This window comes from Solanum lycopersicum, chromosome 3, assembly GCF_036512215.1.
Source record: "Solanum lycopersicum chromosome 3, SLM_r2.1".
NCBI classification, from domain to species: Eukaryota; Viridiplantae; Streptophyta; class Magnoliopsida; order Solanales; family Solanaceae; genus Solanum; species Solanum lycopersicum.
In genome coordinates, this window is record NC_090802.1 from 974,035 (window position 1) to 999,422 (window position 25,388).

Below are 25,388 nucleotides of genomic sequence, written 5' to 3' on the forward strand. Positions count from 1 at the left end.
AGTCAATTCGAAACAATCTAGTTAACAATACTCATAGCCTCTATAGGGTCTACGCTGTTTTATTGGAGTTACGGGGTTATGACAAAGAAATTCAAGATTATCTTAGCTTTTATATATTAATCTATGAATTTTTCGGAATATGATTGACCAGCTCCATTTGTCGTCAATTTTTATGGTTTCAATCTAAACGACCTAGGGAGTCAATGTTGCTTTTTTTGGAGTTTCAGTTTCACAAAACTAATTTTCTCAAAACTTTTTTGTATGTATTAGTCCATGAATTTTTTTGGAATATGAGTGATCGACTCTGTTTGACCCCAAATTTTACGAGTCTATTTGAAACGAAATGGGATCGTTATCTTTTAAACCTACTAAAAGAAAGTGTATCATATAAAATTGGAACAATCGTGAATCTTTTTATTATTTTTTCAAATCAACATCTGTTTATATTAGCAACTTGTAACCAACTAATACATTCAAAGACACATTTTGCAGGGGAACTAAAGAAAACAAAAAATACAATAACCACTCATGCCATGAATGCTGAAGCATAAGAACTAATGAAGAGAATTAAGAAGAAAGGAAGATCAATCATCTTGGTTAAACTTGCATCATTCGAAGCATCTCGTGACGATGGGATAGATCCACTTCCTGTCATCACGCGATATGAAATATAAGTTTATAAGCATTTCGAGTTGATGCATACTATGTTGTTCAGACTCTTCAAAAATGTTGTCGTACCAAGGTCGGATCTCAAACAAATGCACTACTTTTTGATGACTCGACAACATCTTTTAAGAGTCCGAGCAACATAAAACTCAAATTCGATCAAGTTTGGAAGTATTATAATGTACCTGAACCTCCTGTATTTGGAGAACTTGGTGTTCCAGCAGGAGAGCTAGTTGGGGATCCAGCTGTTATAGGTAAGTAATTTTAGTGAACAATCAAATTCACAGGTAACGTAAAATTTCTATGGTCGTACGTTTTCTCCGTCTGTTTCAAAAAGAATGTCTCGTTTCTATGTTTAGCAAGTTTTTAGTTCCATTGTTCTTATTTTAACCTTGATGTTAATAAATAGCATGCTTAAGACCACAAGATCCAAATATCGTTAATTTTGGATATTGAATATGTGAATGTGTAAAATTCAAACATAACTCCAAGGACTTTCAATTTTCGATCAAATATCTATGTGAAAACGTCTACTTGCATTCTTAAATTTTGTGTACAGTCAAACTAAGACGCACAAAAATGAAACAGAGAGGAGTATTTTAGATTGGATGGTATTTCTTACCATTGCATTTGCTAATTGATGGAGTTTGAACTTTGCAAGCATTAGGAAGAGCCAAAGCTTGAGTCTGGTTAATGTTGAGTCCCATGTTTGAGCCACCACCATTAAGGACTTGGCACAAACACTCTGGATTGTTCTTAACCACCGTGCCTAGCTGCGTGCAGCACCCTGAGGACGGAGATGATGAAGAGTTCCCCGTGATGTAATTTAAGCAAGGTGACATGCTGACCAACACGTTCGTGCAGTCACTGCTCAATTGAGCAGCAACTCCGGACCAGATCATTGCCAACACGACTAAAACAAGACCTCTCGAGTTGATCCTTTGATGATTCGCCATTTGAATTGGCGTTTGTTGCTAAGAAATATTTATTTTTAGAAGTAAAGTTGATCACATAATGTGGCTAGAAGATGAAGATAGCTTGTTTGATTTATATTAGGAGATTGACAAGTAAGAGTCAAAATAAGATACTCTAATAATTGGTGACTAACAAGGAAAAAAAATAGGTGTCACAGGTTGGCATTTTGGATTTTTGTCATTAGTTTTAGTGTTGTATCCACTTATAATATAAAAAATATTTACTCTAACAAATCACTTAAAAAGTCATTGTTATTTGGTATCTTCAAAAATGTCACTGAATACATATCGAATCTAACATAGGTGCGATAACATGAAAAGGTTTGAAAGCAACATAACTTAATAGTGATTTGGCAACCTATAAGTAGCTTGGCATAGCATGTTAACTTATACTAATAATTTTTTTTTTAAAAAAAAGTTAGTATATACAACTTCAATTCTTTTTTATCATAATTTACAAAGGAATTAGGTAGAGTAGATAATGTTTAGTTATGCATATGGCCAACTCATGTAATCTAACAAACCCCACAATTTGTTAATTTTTCTATTTTTTCACTATTATCTCAAAACTTTTCTAAAAGGCAATTACACTTATTGCTAGAAAACATTTAGATAAAATCACTAAATATGTATAAAAGTTAAATCTAAAACTCAGTTTAGTACTTGAGGTCGTGTATTAGAATTCAGAACTCATAAACTTCAAATCCTGGCTCTATCTCAGAGTCTCGGAACTGTTACTTCCTCCTTGACATTGAGTCCTGGAAAATATAAGCTATCCAAACATGTTAATGCCATGGCGTTCTTGGAATCTGTAAGCATATCAGCTACTGTAACAAATTTTTTCGTTTTAGGATGATAGATGATAAGTTGTTGATTCCATTGTCCATGAAAGATAATTTCACCATTTTGACTGCACCACAAAAGCTTTTTATCATGTAGAAACTTGATGGCAAGTTGTATATGTTCGTTAACCATTTCCATCCATCTTGTTCCATAATCCATATGTCCAATTCTTTGTCATGGTATATAAACTAAGACGACCTTTCAAAGTATTCAAACTAAAGAATTCATTCACACCTATAAATTCGGGTAGCGAAAGTTTCTTCACTTCATCTGACTTCACGTCAAAGTATATGATGTCTATCTACATATTGGTTGATTAAACATCAATTCAAAGACCAAAATACACTATCTCCCGTGCTAGTACCTTGAGAGCAACGATTATTAAATAGTCATATTGGACTTGTTTTCTTTGTCCAATAACAACTATTATATGCCTTTGGATATAGTAATAGTTAACTGTGGATGGTGGCAGTATGAATCAACTCCTCTAGATAGAATATATATATATTTTAAGAATCTGATATAAGTAAGACAATGTTTCTTTTTTAAAAAAAATAAAATAAAATGGAGCACCATAACTAAATAATATTGATTTGATAACCTATAATAAGTAGTTTCGCATAACATGTTAATTATCCTTTTTGACATTAATTTACAGAGGGATTAGGTGGAGTTGGATAATAATTAGTTATGCAGGTGGCCAACTCATGCAAACTAACTGACCCCACAATTGTTTATTGGTAAAAAAATTAAAAAGTTTGAAAGAAAAAAAAATGCATTTTGTGAAATGAAAAAAAAAAAAGGAAGCAGAATTCAAGTTCAACATTATCTAAACATTGTTTGGTTTAAGAAAAACAACTTTATTGTCTAGGAAAATCTAATTCATACTTAGTTTTCGCAAATTTTAAAAATAAAATTACCTTTGCTAAAGAATGTTTTATTCAAAAGCGAGACTTCTCAAAATAAATTTAAATTAGTTATTCAAACATATGTCGAACCGACAAACGGGAAAAAATTGAAAAAATTGCAAAAGTAAACTTTTTTTGGTTTATGTTGACTATTCCAATACTAAGGCAGTTGAATCAAAATTCTCAAAGTATTGACAACGATGATTCACATATTTTCATTTCATTTATCACTTAACAATAGTAAAATATATAAATTTAGTATCAACATACATACGAATAAAAATATACCCTTATAAATTGTCATCACTGAACTAGATATCCACTTACAAATTACAAGTTCAATATGTTATGTTTATTGAAACTTAGAGATTTTCTCTTCTATATTTCGTTAAAAAATATTGGATTCAGATGAATTCGAACGGAGTTAATGAACAACAATTAGGCCACGGCAAGCAAGCCAGCAAAACTATTGAAAAAATTAGACCAAAAGAGAAGTTTGTTAAAGTAGTTGAACTTCATTCACCTACATTTCCCTCTATATATTCCCTCTTTACTTCTCCCCACCAATTAAACCATTCAAATTACAATCATATCATAAAAATAACTACACAAAAAAACAACTTCCTATTAGTTACTATGGCTTTTCATTACTCTATTTCTTTCCTTTCTTGCATTATTGTTTTAGCAATTTTGCCTATTAATGCCCAAATTGTGACATCTCCATGTACAGCAACAATGCTGACTAGTTTTACTCCTTGCTTGAATTTCTTGTCCAACGGCAACGGAACGGCTGCACCATCTCCTGGATGCTGCAATGCACTGAGAACAATGATGGGCAATGGCTCTGCTTGTCTCTGTGTTATTGCAACTGGTGGCATTCCCTTTCAGATTCCTATTAATCCTAATACAACCCTGTCTCTTCCTCGAGCTTGTAACATGGCTCGCGTTCCCCTCCAATGCCAAGGTAAAACAATCTTATGGTAGTGGTAGTAACATAGGTCGATATGGATCCAGGATTTGAACATTGTGTGTTCAAGCTTGGGTTCCAATGAACGCATAAGTTATTAGCTTGATTACCACACACATCGAATATAAGCTTACATATCTACAATAAGTTGTTGCCACGATTTGAACTTGTGACCTCCTGGTCACATAGTTGCAACGTTTTACTATTGGGCCAAAGCTATATCCTTCATTCCTCTTATCAAAGAGGTAGTCCGTTGCATTAAGCCCCCGCTATGTGCAAGGTTCAGAAAAGGGTCGGACTAGACGTATGCAATCAAAGCAAGAGACTATTCTCACGACTTGAACCTATGACCTCCCAATCACACATAGGCAACTTTTACCGTTATCACAAATAAGAAATTTAAGACGACTGTTATATATATATATATATATATCGACATATTTTTTTCATTCTTATTGGTAACTAACACCCTTTGTGGTTCTCTTTATTGCAGCCTCCTCTGTACCTGCAGCAGCTCCAGGTATATATCAGCACTTATCATATACTCATTTTTTTAAATAATGTCAGATTTTATAATCTAAAATTGTCATGTAAATGTGAAATTTATACTTTGTCAATGTAGGTCCTGTTGGAACAGAGGCTCCAAGTGCCTCACCAACACCATCTCCTAGTCCTTCTCCTAGTCCTAAAGGTATTATTACTAAATAGTATCATTTTGTAGTCCATAAGCTTCCTATATAATTATTCGAATAATTTCATATCCGATTTGACCTATGGACGAATATATATGTTCCATGCTTGTTTGAAAGGTCAATTTCTTTATCAATAAATCGACTAAATAAACTCGTGTCCCTTGACTGAATCGGTTAACCAAATATAAGTTATGTTGCTCAAACTATTTTAAAATGCACTAATTTTGAAGGATCCAAAATGTTGTGCAGCATTTTTGAAGAGTTTGAGCTATATAGATTAAAAGTTGTGTTGCTCGGATTCTTCAATAATGTATGTATTAGATCCTTCAAAAGTTATTTGAAGGATCCAACACGACTGTGACAACATTCTGAGAGGATCCGAGCAACATAGGTTAAATGCATATGAATCAAAAGATTAACTTGATAATGAAATTTAATTTGCACCAGGTACAACACCTTTCAACCCAATGTCACCAACTTTGGCACCACAAGCTGATGTAATTCCTACTGTAACTCCACCATCTCCATCCGCGACGAATTCTGGCCGCCGTCAAAACCCAAATACTCCATCAGCTGCCCCTTCTGTTGGCTATGGTCTTTCACCATTGGCCTTCAGTGCTGCAGTTGGTGCAATTGTTGTATTAGTTTGAAGTTAGACAGTACTAAAATTAGTAAATTTGTGTGAGATTTGTACTATTTTGTTATACAACTATTCTTTGATGTAATACAGAATCATGCATTTTTTTTTAATGTATTTCTTGTTGTATTATTACTAGGGACTCTTTGATTTTTTAATACCCAATTATTTATGATATTTTGCATGTCTACTCACTTTGAAACGAACTTCAACCATATGGTGTCTGAAATTTCATGTCTAATATCCAATTGTAACACTTGGTGAATGAGTTTGACTTCAACTAGTCCATATTTGTAGCATGACTAGCTAGAAAGTGCTTAAAGCACCAAATGTATGATATGAGTAGGTTATAAGCATGCAAAAACACTCATGACTAGAAAGCATAAATATACACTAAACTTTGTTACAAATTCATTATCATAATTGAGAACTTGTTGATAACAATGTACATTCATAAACTCACTTGGGTTTTTGCATCTATGCTTCTTCTTTTTACTTTTACATTGTTCCCAATAGCAACATGTCATTTGCCACAATGTTCATTTGAGGGGATAAACTTAGAGAAATGCGTCGATCCAGACAAAAATCAAGCTTCATTTGATTCTTGTTGCAATGCACTTAATCAATTGATCCAAGCAGGATATTATTGCTTGTGTGCAATATTAGGCTCTTCAAGTCCTCTTATAACTAACTCACTTGTCATACCTTTTTCTAATTGCTTCATTTCAATACCTCCATTGACACATTGTCAAGGTAATTAATAACAATTCTTCTTTGAGTTCTATGCTTATTAATAGTCGTATAAACGTTATGACATGTTAAATAACATAAGTTTCAAAAAAGTATTTCTTTCTTTGTTAAATTCCACGTCCAATCAAACTATGTTACATGAGTTTTGACGAAGCATTAGTATACGACACACTTCACAAAAAGATATCTAATTTTGGTGCTAATTCCTTTATATTTACTTTTTCTTGCAGAACCTAAAGCAAAGGTTAGTCCAGTACAAGAAATGAGGCCACCACCAAGTAGACCAATACCAATTTTTTGGCATCCAAAATCACCAAATGAGCCACCACCATTACCACTACCATCAGTACCAAAGGACTTAATGTTGCCATTGCCACCAAACATGGATGATATTCCAGTTCTTAATTCAGCCAGACATGATAATGTTACATTTTATTCACTTTTCCCGGAATTTAAAAATCCTATGGCTGGATATTTAACATCATTAGGTGGAGATAGCAAAAAAATTTTGTTGTATGCTAAATTTCATCTTTTGCTCTTAGTGACAACATTTTATGTATTTCTTATGAACTGATATGATGATTGCATGTTTTCCAAATAATGGAACTCTTAATTTTGAATTAGTAGTTTTCAATAAGAAAAGAGAGGATTGATTGAATGTCAACTCATGACAAACCTTCACCACTTATCTCGAATAAGTTTGAACTCCAATAGTGAAATAATGATTTGTCGTGAGTTGTGCAGTTGCTCATACAAGTGTTAGATTGAATCCTTTTTCTCCCTCCCTCTGGAGATGTCATTGGCTCCTCCTAGGAGAGAGTTAAGGATTAATTCAATGAAGATCCACCTTTGGAATTACCAAGAATTCTGGAGAAACTTCCATTTGTCGCAAACCATCTAATAAGATAGAAGTTTTGTCATCATTGTTAAAATGAAAACTATATGATAAAATGGTCAACTTGGAACTCAGGTTGTACAGGACACAAAGGGAAGAGGGGGCTAACCTGGACTTTGACACATAATTCCTGGTCAGTATGCTTGAAATTCACATAGAAAAGCTACGAGTGGAATGCAGCTTGACGGACGTCCACAAAAAATATTGGAATTTTTGACGTCGGAATCCGGATCACCCAAAAAATGTTTGCTATAGCACACGAAAATCGTCGAAATGAGAGGTATGCTCGCTTCGGGGCTCGTTTGACATTCAAAATGGGTCGGACTGGCCGTGAGTGCCAACCGGTTGCATAGACAAGGTCTTGACGGATGTCCACAAAAAAATTGGCATTATTGACGTCGGAATCCGGATCACCCTAAAAATGGTTTGCTATAGCACACGAAAATCGTCTAAATAGGGGGGTATGCGCATTTCGGGGCTCGTTTGACCTAGAAAATGGGTCGAACTGACCGTGATGGCCAACTGGCTGCATAGCCAAGGTCTAGACGGACGTCCACAAAAATTTTTGGCATTTTTGACGTCAGAATCCGGATCACCTAAAAAATGGTTTGCTATTGCTTATGAAAATCATCGAAATGGGGGATGCTCGCTTCGTGGCTCGTTTGACCTTGAAAATGAGTTGGATTGGCCGTGATGGACAACTGGCTGCATACCCAAGGTATTGACGGACGTCCACAAAAAATTTTGGAATTTTTGACGTCTTAATCTGGATCACCCAAAAAATGGTTTTCTATAACACATGAAAATCGTCGAAATGAGGGGTATGCGCGCTTCGGGGCTGTTTGACCTTCAAAATGGGTCAGACTGGCCGTGAGGGACAACCGGCTGCATAGACAAGGTCTTGACAGACATCCACAAAAAAAATTGGTATTTTTGACGTCGGAATCCAGATAGCCCAAAAAATGGTTTGCTATAACACACAAAAATCATTGAAATAGGGGGTATGCGCGCTTCGAGGCTCGTTTGACCTTGAAAATGAGTTGGATTGGCCGTGATGGCCAACTGGCTGCATAGCCAAGGTATTCACGGACATCCACAAAAAATTATGGAACTTTGACGTCTTAATCCGGATCACCTAAAAAATAGTTTGCTATAGCACACGAAAATCGTCGAAATAAGGGGTATGCTCGCTTCGGGGATCGTTTGACCTTGAAAATCAGTTGGATTGGCCGTGATGGCCAACTGGCTGCATAGTCAAGGTATTGACGGACGTCCACAAAAAAATTCGGTATTTTTGACGTCGGAATCCGGATCACCTAAAAAATGGTTTGATATTGCTTACGAAAATCGTCGAATTGGGGTATGCTCGTTTCGGGGCTCGTTTGACCTTCAAAATGGGTCGGACTGGACGTGAAGGCCAACGGCTGCATAGCCAATGTATTGACGGACGTCCACAAAAAATTTTGGTATTTTTAACGTCAGAATCCGGGTCACCCAAAAAATGGTTTGCTATAGCACATGAAAATTGTCGAAATGGGGGGGGGGGGGGGGGGGGGGTATGCGCGCTTCGAGGCTCGTTTTACCTTGAAAATGAGTTGGATTGGCCGTGATGGCCAACTGGCTTCATAGCCAAGGTATTGATGGACGTCCAAAAAAAATTGGAATTTTTGACGTCTTAATCTGGATCACCCAAATTATGATTTGCTATAGCACACGAAAATCGTCGAAATGAGGGGTATGCTCGCTTTGAGGCTCATTTGACCTTCAAAATGGGTCGGACTGGCCGTGAGGGCCAACCGGCTGCATAGACAAGGTCTTGACGGACGTCCACAAAAAAAATTGACATTTTTGATGTTAAAATCCAGATAACCCAAAAAATGATTTGCTATAGCACACGAAAATCGTCCAAATGGGGGTATGCACGCTTCGAGGCTCGTTTGACCTTGAAAATTGGTTGGAATGGCCGTGAGGGCCAACTGGATGCATAGCCAAGGTCTTGACGCACGTCCACAAAAAAGTTTGGCATTTTTTATGTCGGAATTCGGATCACCTTAAAATGGTTTGCTATAGCACACGAAAATCGTCTAAATAGGAGCGTATGCGCGCTTCGGAGCTCGTTTGACCTTGAAAATGGGTCGGACTGACCGTGATGGCGAACTGGCTGCATAGCCAAGGTCTTGACGGACGTCCACAAAAAAATTAGGCATTTTTTACGTCGGAATTCGAATAACCCAAAAAATGGCTTGTTATAGCACACGAAAATTGTCGAAATTGGGGTATGCTCACTTCGGGGCTCGTTTGACCTTGAAAATGAATTGAATTGGCCATGATGGCCAACTGGCCGCATAGACAAGGTCTATGATTGATGTTAATGCCACTCTGCTAGAAGAAAACAACTTTTGCTATCACTGCATATATACATGTCTAAAGTATTTCAGATTTTTGTTATGACAAAAGGTAAGAAGAAAATGAGAAACAAATTCAGATAACACCAAATTATAAAACTGTATAGCCCAAAAGTTTCTTTTGGGGGAGAAAAAGGCAGCTTATATATCATATATAAGTTTTGCCAAATGGGCAAATGACATTGCATTGCTGTGAAACATAATGTTGCAAAAAGGAAATTATAGTTCCAATTTTAACTGTCACAGCGAACTGCAAATCAAAGTTCATAGCACGAGGTCATAAAGGATCACACCAATTAATCCAATTCCAATCAAAAAAAACTTCCCAAATTGAATATCAAATTGCAAATTGACAGGCAAAAAGATGTAATTCCATTCGCATCACAAAAACTTTCCAAGTTGTAAATCAAACAGAAAGTCGACAGCACCATTGAATTCAAAACTATCAAAACAAGAGCCAATTCTATATTACAAAGCTATGAATTGTTCACTTCAGATCGATTTCAAAACTAGGGAGTTCATTTGTTCTAGAACTCTTGAGATGCAGAACCAATATCGCCCTTGCCTGAGCCAGCCTTTCTAGGCAACAGATTCTGGTGAATGTTAGGCAAGACACCTCCATTAGCAATTGTAACTTGACCCAAAAGCTTGCTCAGTTCCTCATCATTTCTGACAGCCAACTGAATGTGCCTCGGCACTATACGATTCTTCTTGTTATCCCTTGCTGCATTTCCAGCCAACTCCAACACCTAAATTAATAAATTTTTAAATTTAGTCTCACAAGATTGTACAATTTTTATCACATTAAAGAATACAACTCCACCATCACTATCTCCAGATAATCTGTAACATTAAAATAGATAAATCTCTAAACACCATTACAAATTCTTCAATTGATTATCACAGTCCATTACTAAACATGATTATCCAACCATCGACATGAACTAAACATACAATACCAATTCTCCAACTGTTAACCCTTAACACAGATTATGAACAAATAGAATCACCATTGTATCAGATTGCAACTTGACTGACAAATGAAACCAAATTAAACATTGCAACCACTCCAGTGTCTGTAACACTATTTCTTCCTAAATGAACAGCAAAAACAAAATAAATTCTACTCTTAAATTCACATTTTCACAGTTAACAAGTAGCTTTTTCAAACTACACAAATTACATGTCTAATAATCAGGAAAGCTATGTTATAGAGGAATAAAATATATGATAGCATGTTTAAAGTACAAATATCAAAAAGCAAGTCCTTCAATTTGATTCCAGATTCAAACCATTTCACATAAAATGGGGTAAATTTGAATCAATCAAGTTAACTTACAGAAATTAAAAAAATATCAACCAAATCAAGTAAAACAATCACATAAAGAACATTTGAATTCAATCAACCAATATGAGGTTCAATAGCGAAAAATTGGAGCAAATTTCAATCTAATCTACTAAAAAAAGTAAAAACAATGCTAGAGAAAATTAGGATTCAATCAACCAAATAAATGAAAGCAATCACATAAAAAAATTGGAGTACATTTAAATTCAATCAACCAAATCAAGTACAATCGCACAAAATAGGAGTAAAATTCAATCTAATAGACTAAATCAAGTACAAACAATCGCATAGAGAACATTTGAATTCAATCAACCAAATGAAGCAAGTTCAATCGCAAAAACTTTAACAAATTTCAATCTAATCGACTAAACAAAGTAAAAACAATGCTAGAGGAAATTAGTATTCAATCAACCAAATAAAATAAAAACAATCGCATAAACATTTGAATTCAATCAACCAAATCATGTACAATCGCACAAAATAGGAGTAAATTTCAGTTTAATAGACTAAATCAAGTAAAAACGATAGCATAAATTAGAGTAAATTTCAACTCAATCCACCAAATCAAGCATAAAATTACCTCAGCAGCGAGGTATTCAAGGACGGCAGACAGATAAACTGGTGCACCAGCTCCAACACGTTCAGCATATTTTCCATTCTTCAGGAAACGAGCGATCCTACCGACGGGGAATTGGAGACCCGCCTTTGAAGACCTAGACACAGATTTCGATGCCTTTTGCTTCCCTCTACCGGCGCCGCCCTTGCCTGATCCACCGCCGGAACTCATTTTTTCCCGATGAAAGAAAAACCCTAATTCTAGCTCTCGGTTTTGTATGCTGCTGTTTGTGTTAGTGGCGAAAGAGGAAGAGGGTACGGATTATATATATAGGACTAAATGCTGTGTGCTGATTGGTGGAATTGATGGGCACAAGGATTGCCACCATGGAAGTGGGCCTACACGTTTTGAGGATTGCGCGGGAGATTTTTAATCTAGAAACATAAATGGCGCTTTTTTTTCTCGTAAATTTGTATTAGGAGTAAATTTACGTCTAATATAATTAATACAATATTTAATTTATAGTATAAGAAATAATTGTCACTTAACAAATTAATACAATATTTAATTTATAGTATAAGAAATAATTGTCACTTAACAAAAATGCACCTTTGATTATATATATTATGTAATTTTTGCTTTAGTGAATTTATATCATATTTACATGGAATAGATTATAATTTAAGAATATGTTTATTTGTTATCCGTGAATTAAAATTATTTATAAATAACAAAACTATTTTTCAAGTACGTAATACTTATAATAATCTGCTCATATTATCCCTTTTTATTAAATACTTTCACAAATAATTTATACAATACAATTTCTACATAATTAATATGTCAACCAAACAAGTCTTTGGTTATGGAGACGATGTATATATGTTTATTGAAATTCGCAACTCAGTTAAAAAAGATGATAAGATTGTTCGCGACAAATCAAATTAAAAAGTGATATTTCTTTGCTAGATTTTTTTGAATTCAAAATTTATTTTTTAATTTGATGCACAAACTTTTTACCTTGAGTTGAATTTAAACTTAATTTTATAATACATTTAATTAGATGATATTCTAACACTAACATATATTCAACTTTTTTTAAAAAATCAATCCCAGAACAACTTCAAACATATATAAAGTTTCATATGGATGTAACTATTTAATAAGACTAATTTCAAATATCACATACCTTGAATTATCGCAAAGTTGGTAAATTGTTTATTTATAAATTTAAACGTAATTAATTTATAATATTAACTTCGAAAGTTTATAAAATTAATACTTATCAGTAAGTTAAAAGATTTGCACATTTTGTCAACAAATGTAGAAAGTGATAGAGAAATTGGAGTGTAACATTACCTCATAAAAAAATTAAAGTTGTAAACATGTCTAATGAATAAGTTATTTTATTTTATTTTTGATATTATATAAATTTAAATAATTAGAGTAATAATATAATATTTTATTGGGAACAATTTTGGTTCATAAAAGAATAAAATTACGACATTACATCTCTATAAAATTTAACTTCAAACTTATTAAAATTTTGAATCGCAACAATTTAACATTACAAACTCTATAGCTTAAGGAATTAAACTATAATTTCTATGGATTAACAATTATCTTTGATTGTCAAATCGACTTTTGCTAAACACCAAATCATAATACAAGCAAATTTAACTTAAGAATTGTAGTAAAACATTAGCATATGAAATAGGTTTTTCGATTTTGTTTCTTTGTCTTGGCTGCACTTAGGTATGCAGTCAAAACTCTCTCAAATATGAGTTTCCCCTTATTTGATTGCCTATTGCTTCTAAAACTAAATATAAATGCATAGATTCTTTGTGAAACCCTTGTAGTATTTATATATGTGAATAGAATCGTCAAAATGGGTTTGACTCACGAGGTTGGCCCAATTTAATCTTTGAATTCAGTGGGATTGGATCTAATTTTTTTGGCTCATTGAGATACGAGGCTTTTTAACCCAGTCTCACTTGGCCTACTAGCCTCATATATGAATATTTAAAAATATATATACAGTAATATTTTGTTTATAAATGTTTTATCAATGAATATGTTACAAGCATAAAAAATCAAGTCTTTTAAACTAGCTTGTTTTTAGTGGGAGGAATGTTTGAATGATTAATATTTTTCTGCTAAATTTTACGTTGACTATTATATATTTTGGTAAGTATTTCACCGAAGTGTGAGATTCATAAATATATTTTTGTAAGTATTTGCTAAAGTGTGTGATTCATAAATGAAAATTTGTATGTATTGATGTCTTGTTCATAGACATCAACATTCAATTCTCTTCGATACTCCTTCTAAAAAAATAATATTGATTGAAGGGTCAACCCATGGCCCGCTTAGAGTTGGGTTAGGCCAATATTTTACTGCCCTTTAACTAAAAAGAGTCAGCCCGTCTAATCCATGTAACTCTATAGCCCGTTAGGGTTAGATTAGGCCAACCTATTTTAACCGCTCTAGCTGTAAGGCTTATCCTTCTTCAAGCAAATGTCCTTCCTTTTGGAGATTTTTAGAAATTCCATTATGACCCTTTTTCTACTTATAGAAGAAATTTTACATAAGGTGGACTCTTGTCACGTATGAGTTTTATATATGGATTGCCTTAATTTTTTATTTCGTGTAATTGATGTTTTTTTCTTTCTTGTCGAATTTGATTTGATTAAATATGCTATCGCAATCTATTCCTTTTATTAATTCTCACATTTGTCAATTATCAAAAATTTTCTCGATTTAACAAATTTCTTCTTTTTTGATAATAACAAACCATTGCTTTTTATGTGTATAATATAATGATAATACTCCATGTTAATTTACTTCATCCACCTCAGCCTTACACACTTAGAACATGTAAAACTCATTTGCTTCTTTACTTTCCCACTAGTTTCTTCATGTTTTAGTTATTTTTCGTAAAAACAGAATTAAAAATAATCAATTGAGTGAAAAAAAAAAGGAGGATAAAACGGTGTCGTATAGCTCTGTGGTTCCTGTTTAGTTGCGAGTTGTAATCGTAATCTCAATATGTGGTAGCCAAAAAGGTAATGCTTCCATTTCTACTACCTCACTGAACTTCTTGTGTTGTTTCTTCTTCAACTTTTTAAAAATTTCATTAAAATTGCAGAAAAACTTATCGAAATTGATGAATTTGAAGATATAGCATCTGGGTTTAGCTTCTTTTAGCTTGAAGTATTGTAAAAATTACATCTTCAAAGCTATAAAAATACTTTCATGGCGTCTTCAATACTGAGTGGATCTGATAATTTCAAGCTTCTTAGTGGAATTTCTCCATCTGGCTCATCATTTCTTGGGTCAGAACTGAATCTAAAGTGTTTACCCCAAAAGGGTTTTGTTAATTTGAGAGCAACAAGAACTCTAAGACCCACCAAATGCAGTTTGTCTGCTTCAAGGCCAGCTTCTCAACCAAGATTCATACAACACAAAAAAGAGGCATTTTGGTTCTACAGGTTCTTGTCTATTGTGTATGACCATGTCATAAATCCTGGGCATTGGACTGAAGATATGAGAGATGAAGCACTTGAACCTGCTGAGCTACACGCAAGGAATTTGCAAGTGGTGGATGTTGGTGGTGGAACTGGATTTACTACTCTTGGGATTGTTAAGCATGTTGATGCTAAAAATGTGACTATTATTGATCAATCACCTCATCAGCTTGCTAAGGCTAGGCAGAAGGAGCCATTGAAAGAGTGCAAGATACTTGAAGGAGATGCTGAGGATCTCCCATTTCCTACTGATACTTTTGATAGATATATTTCAGCTGGAAGGTAATTTCTATACTTATGTTTGGCAACTGCAAACCCCGAGCAGAGACAAATCCAGAATTTTTAAGTACTCCCTCCCTATCAAAGCATATGTAGGATATACCAAAATGTCTTCTAATCTTCTGGTGTCAAACATGCTATGTGGAAAGTTAAATTCAAAGAGTAGTCAAAAATGAAGAAAGACATTCTTTCTAACCGGACTAAAAAGGATAGTAAGGCAAACAAATTGAAATAGAGGTAGTATGTGAGTTCTGAACAACAACTCTTTTTGTTTAGTGGGTAATGGATAAATTTATTTGTACATATCAGGTGAAGTCTTACTAATAATAGTACAGTATTTGGGCCATAACTAGTAGGTTTCGTGGAACCCGTATTGTGGCTCCGCCCCTTATACTTTTAGTTTTTTGGATAACTGAGAAATCCTGAGGGTCAGTTGGCACGTGTTTTGAAATACATCGGATATTGTGTCTGCTCCTCAAGGGCGGATGGAGAGGATGATAAGTCATGGCTTCATTGGAGTCCAAGCTCGGTATGTGATAAAAGTTCACTAGTTTAGTACAAATTGATTTCAAACCCGATAAATTGAATGAGTTGTGAGAGAATCCCGAACTCGAACCCATAAAGTTTAAATCTTGGATCAACCTTTGTGCCAAGGGCGATGGAGAGTGCAACTTGTGACTTTATTGGGACCCAATAGCTTTGGCTCGGATATGTGATAAAAACTCAATAAATAAGTACAAATTGATTTCATACCCTGTAAATTGAATGTGTTGTGATAGAATCCCGAACTTGAGCCCATAAAGTTCAAGTCTTGGATCAACCTCTGTGCCAAGTGCCATGGAGAGTGCAACTTATGGCTTTATTGGACCCAATAGCGTTGTCTCGGATATGTGATAAGAATCACTAAACAAGTTCAAGTTGATTTCAAACCCAGTAAATCGAATGAGTTGTGTTAGAATCCCAAACTCAAGCCCATAAAGTTTAAAATCTTGGCTCCGCCTCTGTGCCCCTGTCCTCTGCCATCTGCTTTGTTTTTGCTCTTCTAGTCTGTGATGCTGATGCTGTTTTATAAGAAATTGCTAGCTATTACTGCTTAAGTCTTGCTTAGAAAATTTTTGGGAACTGATAGGATAAATCAGACTATTCTGTATTCTGTTTCCTAAATGTAATTTCTTTCTACGTTATTCTTGCCTTTCCTCCAAATTGAACTTGCTAGTCTATAATACTATGTGATGCTGTTAAACAATTCATCAAGCTTGGCCAATATGGAGCCAGGAATTTATATACGGAGATTCAAATACATACTAGAAATTACACTTGGGATTTTCGTTCGTGATCTAAAACAATTTTTGAACCTCGTTGGCCGCTTCACTAAAATCTCCCCCTTATGTCAAGGGGTTTCAACAGTTAACATGTAGCAAAAAGAATTGTTTTGTCATAGTTGCAGGGTGTAATTTTAAAATAAAGGGATTCTGTTTGACCCCCTTTCCTCCATCTAGCTCCGTCATTGAGCTGAGGTGGAGTTTTTGTTACTCTTCGTCAGGTGTTGGAATGCTCTTCACATTCCATGTAATTTTAATAAAAGATCATTAGGTTGTGCAGTTCAACTAGCCATGGTTCCGCTATGACTTTTAGGCCACGTGTATCGTCTTTTTGTCGCTTCAGTTTTGACTATTCACTAGTGCACAAATGAAGTGCGATTCTTTGAAGAATTAAGATGCTTGTTGTACTCAATATACAGAGTGCAAGTGAACTTCAAATTACATGAGGTTATCATTTTCACTTGTTTTTAGCCATTGTTCATATTTCCTTACTTATTGTTAGAGTGGGCTAGAGTCCCATGGAAATGGGCTGGTGGTTTGCTTATATGGACTTGGGCAATCCTCCCTCATGTGCTACCTTTTTGGGGTTGAGTTAGGCTCAAGTACCATATCTTACACTCATAAACTTTTGTTCATATTGATTCTTATTGTTGATAACTGGCAAGTTCAAGATTAATATATATGCTTGATGTGTCATCTTTGCTCATTTCCAGTGGAATCTAGTTCAATTAACTTTGACAATATTCACTGGTGTCACCTATTTATTACTTCTAGATGTAATAACATGTTTGTGTTCTCCAGCATTGAGTATTGGCCAGATCCACAGCGTGGTATCAAGGAAGCTTATCGGGTACTAACCATAGGTGGGGTTGCCTGCCTGATTGGTCCGGTGTACCCAACATTTTGGTTATCTCGTTTCTTTGCAGATGTGTGGATGCTCTTTCCAAAAGAAGAAGAATATATAGAATGGTTTAAGAAGGCCGGTTTCACACAAGTTAAGCTGAAGCGGATTGGCCCAAAATGGTATCGTGGTGTCCGCCGACACGGGTTGATCATGGGCTGCTCTGTGACTGGAGTGAAGCCATATGCTGGGGAATCACCATTGCAGGTAGGGACTTCTCTTTTTCCCAAGTGTGTGTTATTGCTTAGAAAATGGCATATTTGAAGCTTTTGTGCTGGTCAATCTGTTAGATGACTTAAATTCTTCGATTTCCTGTTTGTTTATATTTTTGAAATTATTTTAAACACCTTTGTTGACTTTCTGACACTATATGATACCCTCTTCATGTCCAGACACATTTTCCACTTTCAAATTTCTCAAAATATGTGGTATACTATACAGAAAATACAATTTATTCGGAATTCTAATTTCATTAAGCAATTGGAAGTTCAAAAATGCTTATCATACTATTCTAGTACTGCCAATAAATTTACAAACTTGAACATTTCTTGTTTCATCTATGGTCAAACTTGCGTGATGTAAGTTGTGATAGAACGCCTCCCTCCTCCTTGGCTGTAGACTAGCGGACAGCTTATAGCGCAATCATTTTAACTCTCAGTATTTTTGCCTTGCACAAGTACAATAACAACTAAGCCTTAGTCCCAAGAAAGTTGGGTTCGGCTATATGAATCCTCAGTGACCATGTTCCTCCATTTAAAATTCATCTCGGGCCAACATTATACAAAATAAAAATGAAAAGTGCATGTGAACTCTCTGATTTACAGTTTTAGTGGATTGAAGCTTTGTTGTCAAACCGGAACTATACTTTCTTACACCATTAGTAAATATAATATACTAATGTTGCTGTGTTGTTGTGTTGCAGCTCGGTCCCAAGGTTGAGGATGTGAGCAAGCCTGTGAACCCTTTTGTATTTCTCATGCGATTCCTGCTTGGCATAATGGCTGCAAGTTACTACGTGCTCGTTCCAATATACATGTGGATTAAGGATCAAATCGTTCCGAAAGGTCAGCCCATCTGAATAATAAGGACAACTTATCAATCCAAGAGAAGTTCTCCACAATTTCTGCTTGACAGTTCTCCACCAGTGACCACAACTCTGTTGTGGACCAACAATGTTTTTGGCATCATCGAACTTTAGTCTGTTAGTTTTTCAGCCCTAGCTTGTAAATTTTATTTTCATGGTAAAACCTAGAAAAATCTGTGACATTTTCTAGTTGGATAATCTATCAGTCATGTTTTCTAATCACATAACTCATTGAAATAAATAGTAGTAATGCATCGTTTGCCAATATTGAGCAAGTCTTGAGTATTTTAGTACTCGTGTGTCCTCATAGTTGATGTTCTTTTTTAATCCTTGAACAACTTCAGCATGTGCGAGTCAAGTCGCCCAAGGTTGTGGTGGAGTGGTGAGTACTCTTTCGTGCCTTAATCAATGACCTCGATTTCGAATCTTGGGTATGAAGTCGTCTTCGGTAGAACAGCTAGAATTCGTGACCACCTGGCAAATACTAGATATAGTAAATTAACAAATCACAAAGGATGATCATATGAGTCAAGTCTCCAAATCATTTTGACTCTTTGCAAACTTGGTTAAGAAGTAAACTTCGAACATAATTTTCATAGAAGGTTATTTGATAGAAACATTAGTAATATTATTTTAATTCACAATACTAGAAGTCCAATTTTTTTTTTTTGTTCCTTTGGAATTTGGACAATGAAAATTTCTAGTGTTTTAATTTTTCAAAGACATGCTATATATATATATATATATATATATATATATATATATGGGTGAAAATCATTTACACTCTGATTTGGCTTTTAGAATCAAATTTCCTGTTAATTTAAACAATAAATAATATCATTATCCTCCTTTAATCCAAGTAATGTTTATTTTACCTTTGAAATTTTAGAGAATTTGTAATGTATGGTTCGAGCTTGATGGGTAACAAATGTATTTTTCTACTCTTTTCCACTTAAATATCAGACTTTCATTTGCAATAGAGTTTGAGTCCGTGTCATGCACTCGAAATCACGTCACTTAATTTGAAAGAAATATGAAAAAATACACTGATTTGGACATACAAATTCACGTGCAAAGCATATTCAAAATTTGAAATTTCATTGATTCATAAGTTAGTTCACAATAAAAACTGAATTCAAAGTCTCAAAGTCAAGATTTTGTTTTGGTTTTGTTCAAAAGGACTCTATTACTCCCATAAACCTCACAATGCAGCGTGATATTTGGGTGTTAATCTAAAATATGGTCAAAATTTTAATATTCTCTATTCCTCTTTTAAAATTCGAAAATTAGTAAGTTGTCTTTTTAAAATTTGAAGTTCGTACATTCAAAATTTTAGACTCGTCTTTAGTGATCATACCTATAGGTGACACAAATTTTAAATTAATCGAATCAATAAATTTTGATAAATAAAAAATAAATTAAGAGGGCTTGCGTGATAAAGCCATGACCAACAACTACACCTAATACCGGTCTACATTCAATTTGACTGTCTTCATTTGGAAATTTCTTTCTAAAAGAATTTTATTTGTTGCGATTCACAAAAATGACTGAGATGGTGTAATAGATAATATATCTCATATAAAAGGATAGATATCGATTTCTCATTCTAATGCCTTTTTATCGAGATTATTGTTTAAAACTTATTTTGTGTGATTATATCGAATCTGTGATTTACGAGTTGTGTTACGGTAACATGTTTATCAAGTACACATTCAAAGAATAGAGTTCCACAAGTCTTAAAGGTCTAATACATAATCTACTTTCGATTCAAATTCTCAAAAAGATAGTTATATGTGCTTTCTCATCCGTCTATTACATACGTAGTTAAGTTAATCACATAGAATATATCATCTCTTTTAATTATACGCATCAATATGAAGTACAAAACACTTGATGTCTCATAACTTATTGAGGTGAATACGTATAACTAAATGATATGACATATTTTATATTGTTAACTTAATTATCTATCAAATGAATGAGAACACATAAAAAAAAAAATTAAAATTCAAACAAAAAGTATCTAAATTGAACACTTTATTAAGAATTGAATTGTTCAATTTGAATATAATTTAGTTCGTGTGTCTAAACAAAATGTGAACAAATTTAAGAGATTGACTATATATGAAAGCCAATTTTTTTTAAAAATAATTCTTTTAATAGGTGCCGAAGAACTTTTCTCTTGTTAAACCCCTTATTCATCCCTTTTTTTTCTTTTTAAAAATCTATTTTTTAATATTTTAATGAAATCGAATATATTTACGGAAACTTACATAAATATAAAATAATTACCATTAATAGTAATAATTTTTTTTTCTCTTGAACTTTTTTAATATACTTATAATACAGTTTTTATACGTATTACAAAAAAAATTTATTATTCACATATGATACAAATTTTATAGATGGTTAATATATTTATCACACATTTTAATACATTTATAATACAATGTGTCAATTTCTTACTAAACAAACATAACATATTTTTTAAAACAGTTATGATACATATTTATTACATACAGAATTTACTTTTAATACATATTACAGATTTAACATAATATTACTATAAAATGATAATAAATAAAAACATCACCAAAATTAGTAATTATTTATTAAAAGGAATCGTAATTTTTCCTTTTACTAGAGCCCTCTTGTCACAACAAAATTCTTCTATTTAAATACAAATAAACATCCATCCAACATTATATACTTAACTCTCTCTCTCTCTCTCTCTCTAACTAAACAAAGATCCAAAAAGAAAACACCATGGCTGATAAAATAGAGAAGGAAGAAAATCAACTACTTCAATTCAAAGAAGCCATCAATTTATTTGACAAAGATGTACATGGTAATAATTATCATATTATTATTAATCTTTCCCTTACATTTTTATGAAGTTGTTCACTCGAGGTTCGATATCACCATTGAAACCTTAACATTATAGATGATAATAATGAATACTAGCTAGTAATTTGTTTATCCTTCTAATTTTTCATATGATGTTTGATAGTAGCATTGAAATCTAGAATAACTAATAACTTAAATTGCGTAAAGTCAATTAAAAGGGAAGTGCTCACTTCAATAAACGAAATTTCTGATTAAGGATAAATTCATATCATATAAGTATCAATTATTATTTTTTTTGGCCAAATCATTCCTATTTCATTTTATATAATATCTCAAATATTATAATTTTATTTTTAGGCTGCATTACAATTGAAGAATTAGCAACAGTAATAAGGTCATTGGATGAAAATCCAACAGAAGAAGAACTATGTCATATGATTAGTGAAGTTGATGCTGATCATCATGATAATGGAACCATGGAATTTATTGAATTCTTGAATCTCATCACCAAGAAAATGAAGGTAAAAATTCTTATTTAATCGTGTCGGGTGTTCATACTTAATCAGTTATATCGACGCACTATTAATAACCAAGTGATTTAATAAGTGTGTAAATAGACATGTCATACATGTTGGCTAGCTTGGTGCAAACGCTCTATACGAGTAAATTTTACGATATCTCCGTCTATATTTCTATTCCCTGGAATTCACCGTCAGTATAAATAAAGTAATAATAGATTTTTATCGTGTTAAGAGAGGTTTCAAAATTGATTTTAAGTCACGAATTTAAATTCTAAATATGTTGTTATTATTATATATTTTTAAATTTTCTTATTAAAATTTCTGGCTTCGTTTTTATTTTAATTTTCAGGAGACGGATTTAGAGGAAGAACTTAAAGAAGTGTTTAAGGTGTTCGATAAAGATCAAAATGGATTTATTTCTGCTACCGATGTAAGTTGATTTTACGTTGGAGTTTTATACTTTTAATAATATATTTGAAAAAATATCTTTGTTTTTTAAAAAGGAATTACTAGAAGATATTTTTTTTATAATCATTAATATTATTTTGTGAGTGAAGTCAATCATGTACGGCATATGTACTCATGTTGTTCCTTTGAAGACCAGTCAAAAAGATCAAGGTATTTTTAATTTTAAGAAAATATGATTGAAAACATTTTAAATTTTGATCGAATTATTAGTTTAAAAAATAATACATCTTTTTACTTATATAATGAAATTAAAATTAAATACAACATAAACGAAATACATTCTTAAATTCTCGTCAAGTTTAGAATCATTTACAATATTTCTTATTAAAAATTTCATGCTCGTACAAAGATTTGAGATCAGTTATTATTATTATGTCATGCGTATATATTAAGATTATATTCAATTTAATTAGTAAAGTAAAATTGTGTTCTATGTATCTTTATCTTTATAATTCAAGAAATAGCTAATAATTTATGTCTAAATCCATAAATATTTTCAATATTTCAAAGGATTTGGAAAAAATGTTTTAATTTGATTATGAATGAATATAATTATTAAACTAGTTAAGGGAAAGGTGAGGGGGTACACATGTTAAAATTTTCTGTCATTATTATTTAAATATACTTATTTTTACAGTTGTTTCAAATCCTAGATAATTATTAGGTTATTATTATTATTAACTTTGAAACCAATCTGTCAATGCAATGAATTTTTCCACAGTTCACACTGAACAATGCACTTGCTCCTTTTGACTTTTTATTTATTATACCATTAAAGATTATAATGAAACAGATAAAATCTCTCTAATTTTTAATTAAAAATCTCGAATTATATTAATTGATTTATACAATATTCCTTTTTAGATATTATTTAAATTTTAATTACCTCTAGTTTTAAAAATCTTACATATATAGTTCTTGTAGAATTACCATTCCAGACAACGTTAAATCGAATTCAATGTTTGCTTAATCTTATATATAAATATTAGATTATCGTCTAATGTTTTCAATAACTTATAAAATCTTAGATCATAATGATTTTTATATTTTCTCACAAAAAAGGTATTCAACTTGTTCAAAAAGGGGTTTCTTTATACTATATATGATCTAAAATATATTATAAGCTGTGAGAAAAATAAAAAAAATTATTTATTAATCAGTCATTTCTAAAAGATACAATTTCTAAAAGATACAATTGAGAAAATTTCGACCTTGAAAATGGAGAAACTCATTATATAGAGGACTTCCTCTTTTTAGCGAACGTTACATGTATGATTTAATCTGAATTAATCAAATCAACGATACTGAACCACATATGATTATATCAAAAGTAATATTCCACACATTAGTGATATAGAGATATTATTTATATTATCATTTCATTAATAAGTAAGATATTGATAATGCACTATTAGTGCATTTTTTTTAAAAAAAAAAGCTATTAATGTATATAATTTAAACTTTGTTATAATATTTTTCGATTGTATTGCAGTTGAGGCACGTGATGATTAACTTAGGGGAGAAATTAACAGAAGAAGAAGCTCAACATATGATTAGAGAAGCAGATTTGGATGGAGATGGTCAAGTCAACTTTGATGAATTTTTTAAAATGATGATCAAACTTTAATATATGATTAAAAATATTTATTTATATTTATTCTATTTATTAAGAAGTTTTTATTATTTGTTAAAACAATATCAATTTTATATAGCCAAGGAATTAATTGTAGGATTATTTGACTATTTAAACTCTCAAAATTGTAACCAAAAGAACCTCTTAGTTTATATGTAATATTTTTTTTGTTTTATTGATGTTCTATATATTAATTCGTTTCATGATTCAACTTATTTAGATATTTGTAAAATAATAAAAATTTTATTTTACGAGTAAATAACTTTCTATCAAAGACTTATTAAAGAATGTGTGTGTGGCGCGGGGTGTGTGTGTGTTGGGGGGGGGGGAGATAAACAAATAATTAAATATGCTACTATCATTATAGAGTACTTATTAATGTATTTTATGATGAAAATATCATAATGATTATGATATAAAATAAAAGCAAGAAAGGACGTACGATTAGCAAATCCACATTTTCTTTTAAATATGATATTTCTTGATGACTTTTTGAATTATATGTTAAATAAAGTTATTAATTTTTTTTTCTTTGAGTAGGTTGTAGCCTATTTTTTAACCCATATAAACTATCAATTAGTCGTTAACTAATTTCGATAAGTCACGTTAACTAATATATTAGTTTATTCCTAATGACACACCAAAATACAATAACAATGTAATTAGTCATGAACTAATACTAATAAAAAAGAGGAGAATAATAGTTGTCACGTCTAGGTTTGATGACTCCAAAAGAGAATTTGATTATCATTACTTAGTCAATTATATGAATTATCACTGCTTCGATTATCTATTATTTTGTTGTTACTATTGTTAAGATGACTTTTTCATTATTATATGTCTTTTGTTAAAATCTTCTTTAATATTTTTACGTGAGCCTAGGTTCTATCAGAAACAGTCTTTTTACCTTAGGAGTAATGGGATTACAAATACGTTATTTTTTTTTTTTGTATAATATAAGAAAAATAAATTCAAAGGCACGTTCATAAATTTGTTGACAAGCATGTTTCTATTCTCAAGAAAAATAAATTAATTTTGTATTGAGTCAGGTCTTTTTACTTCCTATGACTTGTTTGTGTATTATGACTTTTGACTACAAAATACCTTCATTCCCACTCCTTCAAAAAATAATTGAACAAATAAATGATTTATGTCCCTTTAGTGTTAC

The 25,388-nt window shown here is 32.4% G+C and overlaps 5 protein-coding genes across 6 annotated transcripts; 3 read left to right on the forward strand and 2 right to left on the reverse strand.

The window, feature by feature from the left end:
• Window positions 1-393: 393 nt before the first annotated feature.
• Window positions 394-1,955, reverse strand: LOC101254762 (non-specific lipid transfer protein GPI-anchored 5-like). The gene is made up of 3 exons (XM_004233966.5): window positions 1,289-1,955; window positions 852-911; window positions 394-648 (listed from the first exon to the last, which is right to left on the reverse strand). Exons 1-3 carry the CDS (start codon window positions 1,620-1,622, stop codon window positions 527-529), a joined length of 516 nt encoding a protein of 171 aa, XP_004234014.1. The 5' UTR covers window positions 1,623-1,955; the 3' UTR covers window positions 394-526.
• Window positions 1,956-3,944: 1,989 nt separating this feature from the next.
• Window positions 3,945-5,819, forward strand: LOC101255064 (alpha-amylase inhibitor). Its single transcript, XM_004233967.4, has 4 exons — window positions 3,945-4,355; window positions 4,852-4,878; window positions 4,981-5,049; window positions 5,498-5,819. The coding sequence occupies exons 1-4, from the start codon at window positions 4,028-4,030 to the stop codon at window positions 5,698-5,700; spliced, it is 627 nt and encodes a 208-aa protein (XP_004234015.1). The 5' UTR covers window positions 3,945-4,027; the 3' UTR covers window positions 5,701-5,819.
• Window positions 5,820-10,086: 4,267 nt separating this feature from the next.
• On the reverse strand, window positions 10,087-11,963 carry LOC101255365 (probable histone H2AXb). The gene is made up of 2 exons (XM_004233968.5): window positions 11,663-11,963; window positions 10,087-10,486 (listed from the first exon to the last, which is right to left on the reverse strand). Exons 1-2 carry the CDS (start codon window positions 11,867-11,869, stop codon window positions 10,265-10,267), a joined length of 429 nt encoding a protein of 142 aa, XP_004234016.1. The 5' UTR covers window positions 11,870-11,963; the 3' UTR covers window positions 10,087-10,264.
• Window positions 11,964-14,485: 2,522 nt separating this feature from the next.
• Window positions 14,486-19,018, forward strand: LOC101255662 (2-methyl-6-phytyl-1,4-hydroquinone methyltransferase, chloroplastic). The gene is made up of 4 exons (XM_069296087.1): window positions 14,486-14,703; window positions 14,787-15,447; window positions 17,568-17,874; window positions 18,590-19,018. Exons 2-4 carry the CDS (start codon window positions 14,894-14,896, stop codon window positions 18,743-18,745), a joined length of 1,017 nt encoding a protein of 338 aa, XP_069152188.1. The 5' UTR covers window positions 14,486-14,703; window positions 14,787-14,893; the 3' UTR covers window positions 18,746-19,018.
• A 2,403-nt stretch (window positions 19,019-21,421) lies between these two features.
• On the forward strand, window positions 21,422-24,426 carry LOC101255959 (calmodulin-like protein 8). Of its 2 annotated transcripts, XM_026030324.2 has the most exons (5): window positions 21,462-21,599; window positions 21,956-22,119; window positions 22,469-22,549; window positions 22,677-22,737; window positions 24,080-24,426. In XM_026030324.2, exons 1-5 carry the CDS (start codon window positions 21,518-21,520, stop codon window positions 24,097-24,099), a joined length of 408 nt encoding a protein of 135 aa, XP_025886109.1. In that variant the 5' UTR covers window positions 21,462-21,517; the 3' UTR covers window positions 24,100-24,426. The 2 variants fall into 2 exon arrangements, with proteins under 2 accessions (XP_019068249.1, XP_025886109.1); XM_019212704.3 differs by lacking the exon at window positions 22,677-22,737 and having other exon boundaries at window positions 21,422-21,599.
• Window positions 24,427-25,388: the final 962 nt, after the last annotated feature.

Bases quoted from the DNA above. Each gene is read 5' to 3' on its own strand.
- LOC101255365 (XM_004233968.5), bottom strand. From the start codon at position 11,869: ATGAGTTCCGGCGGTGGATCAGGCAAGGGCGGCGCCGGTAGAGGGAAG. The intron at 10,487-11,662 runs GTAATTTTATGC...TTATTAATTTAG, and splicing joins TTGAATACCTCGCTGCTGAG to GTGTTGGAGTTGGCTGGAAA.
- LOC101255064 (XM_004233967.4), top strand. From the start codon at position 4,028: ATGGCTTTTCATTACTCTATTTCTTTCCTTTCTTGCATTATTGTTTTA. The intron at 4,356-4,851 runs GTAAAACAATCT...TCTTTATTGCAG, and splicing joins CGTTCCCCTCCAATGCCAAG to CCTCCTCTGTACCTGCAGCA. The intron at 4,879-4,980 runs GTATATATCAGC...TTGTCAATGTAG, and splicing joins TGTACCTGCAGCAGCTCCAG to GTCCTGTTGGAACAGAGGCT.
- LOC101255959 (XM_019212704.3), top strand. From the start codon at position 21,518: ATGGCTGATAAAATAGAGAAGGAAGAAAATCAACTACTTCAATTCAAA. The intron at 21,600-21,955 runs GTAATAATTATC...TTTTATTTTTAG, and splicing joins ATTTGACAAAGATGTACATG to GCTGCATTACAATTGAAGAA. The intron at 22,550-24,079 runs GTAAGTTGATTT...ATTGTATTGCAG, and splicing joins GATTTATTTCTGCTACCGAT to TTGAGGCACGTGATGATTAA.
- LOC101255662 (XM_069296087.1), top strand. From the start codon at position 14,894: ATGGCGTCTTCAATACTGAGTGGATCTGATAATTTCAAGCTTCTTAGT. The intron at 15,448-17,567 runs GTAATTTCTATA...TGTGTTCTCCAG, and splicing joins AGATATATTTCAGCTGGAAG to CATTGAGTATTGGCCAGATC. The intron at 17,875-18,589 runs GTAGGGACTTCT...GTTGTGTTGCAG, and splicing joins CTGGGGAATCACCATTGCAG to CTCGGTCCCAAGGTTGAGGA.
- LOC101254762 (XM_004233966.5), bottom strand. From the start codon at position 1,622: ATGGCGAATCATCAAAGGATCAACTCGAGAGGTCTTGTTTTAGTCGTG. The intron at 912-1,288 runs GTAAGAAATACC...TACCTATAACAG, and splicing joins ATCAATTAGCAAATGCAATG to CTGGATCCCCAACTAGCTCT. The intron at 649-851 runs GTACATTATAAT...GCGTGATGACAG, and splicing joins TCCAAATACAGGAGGTTCAG to GAAGTGGATCTATCCCATCG.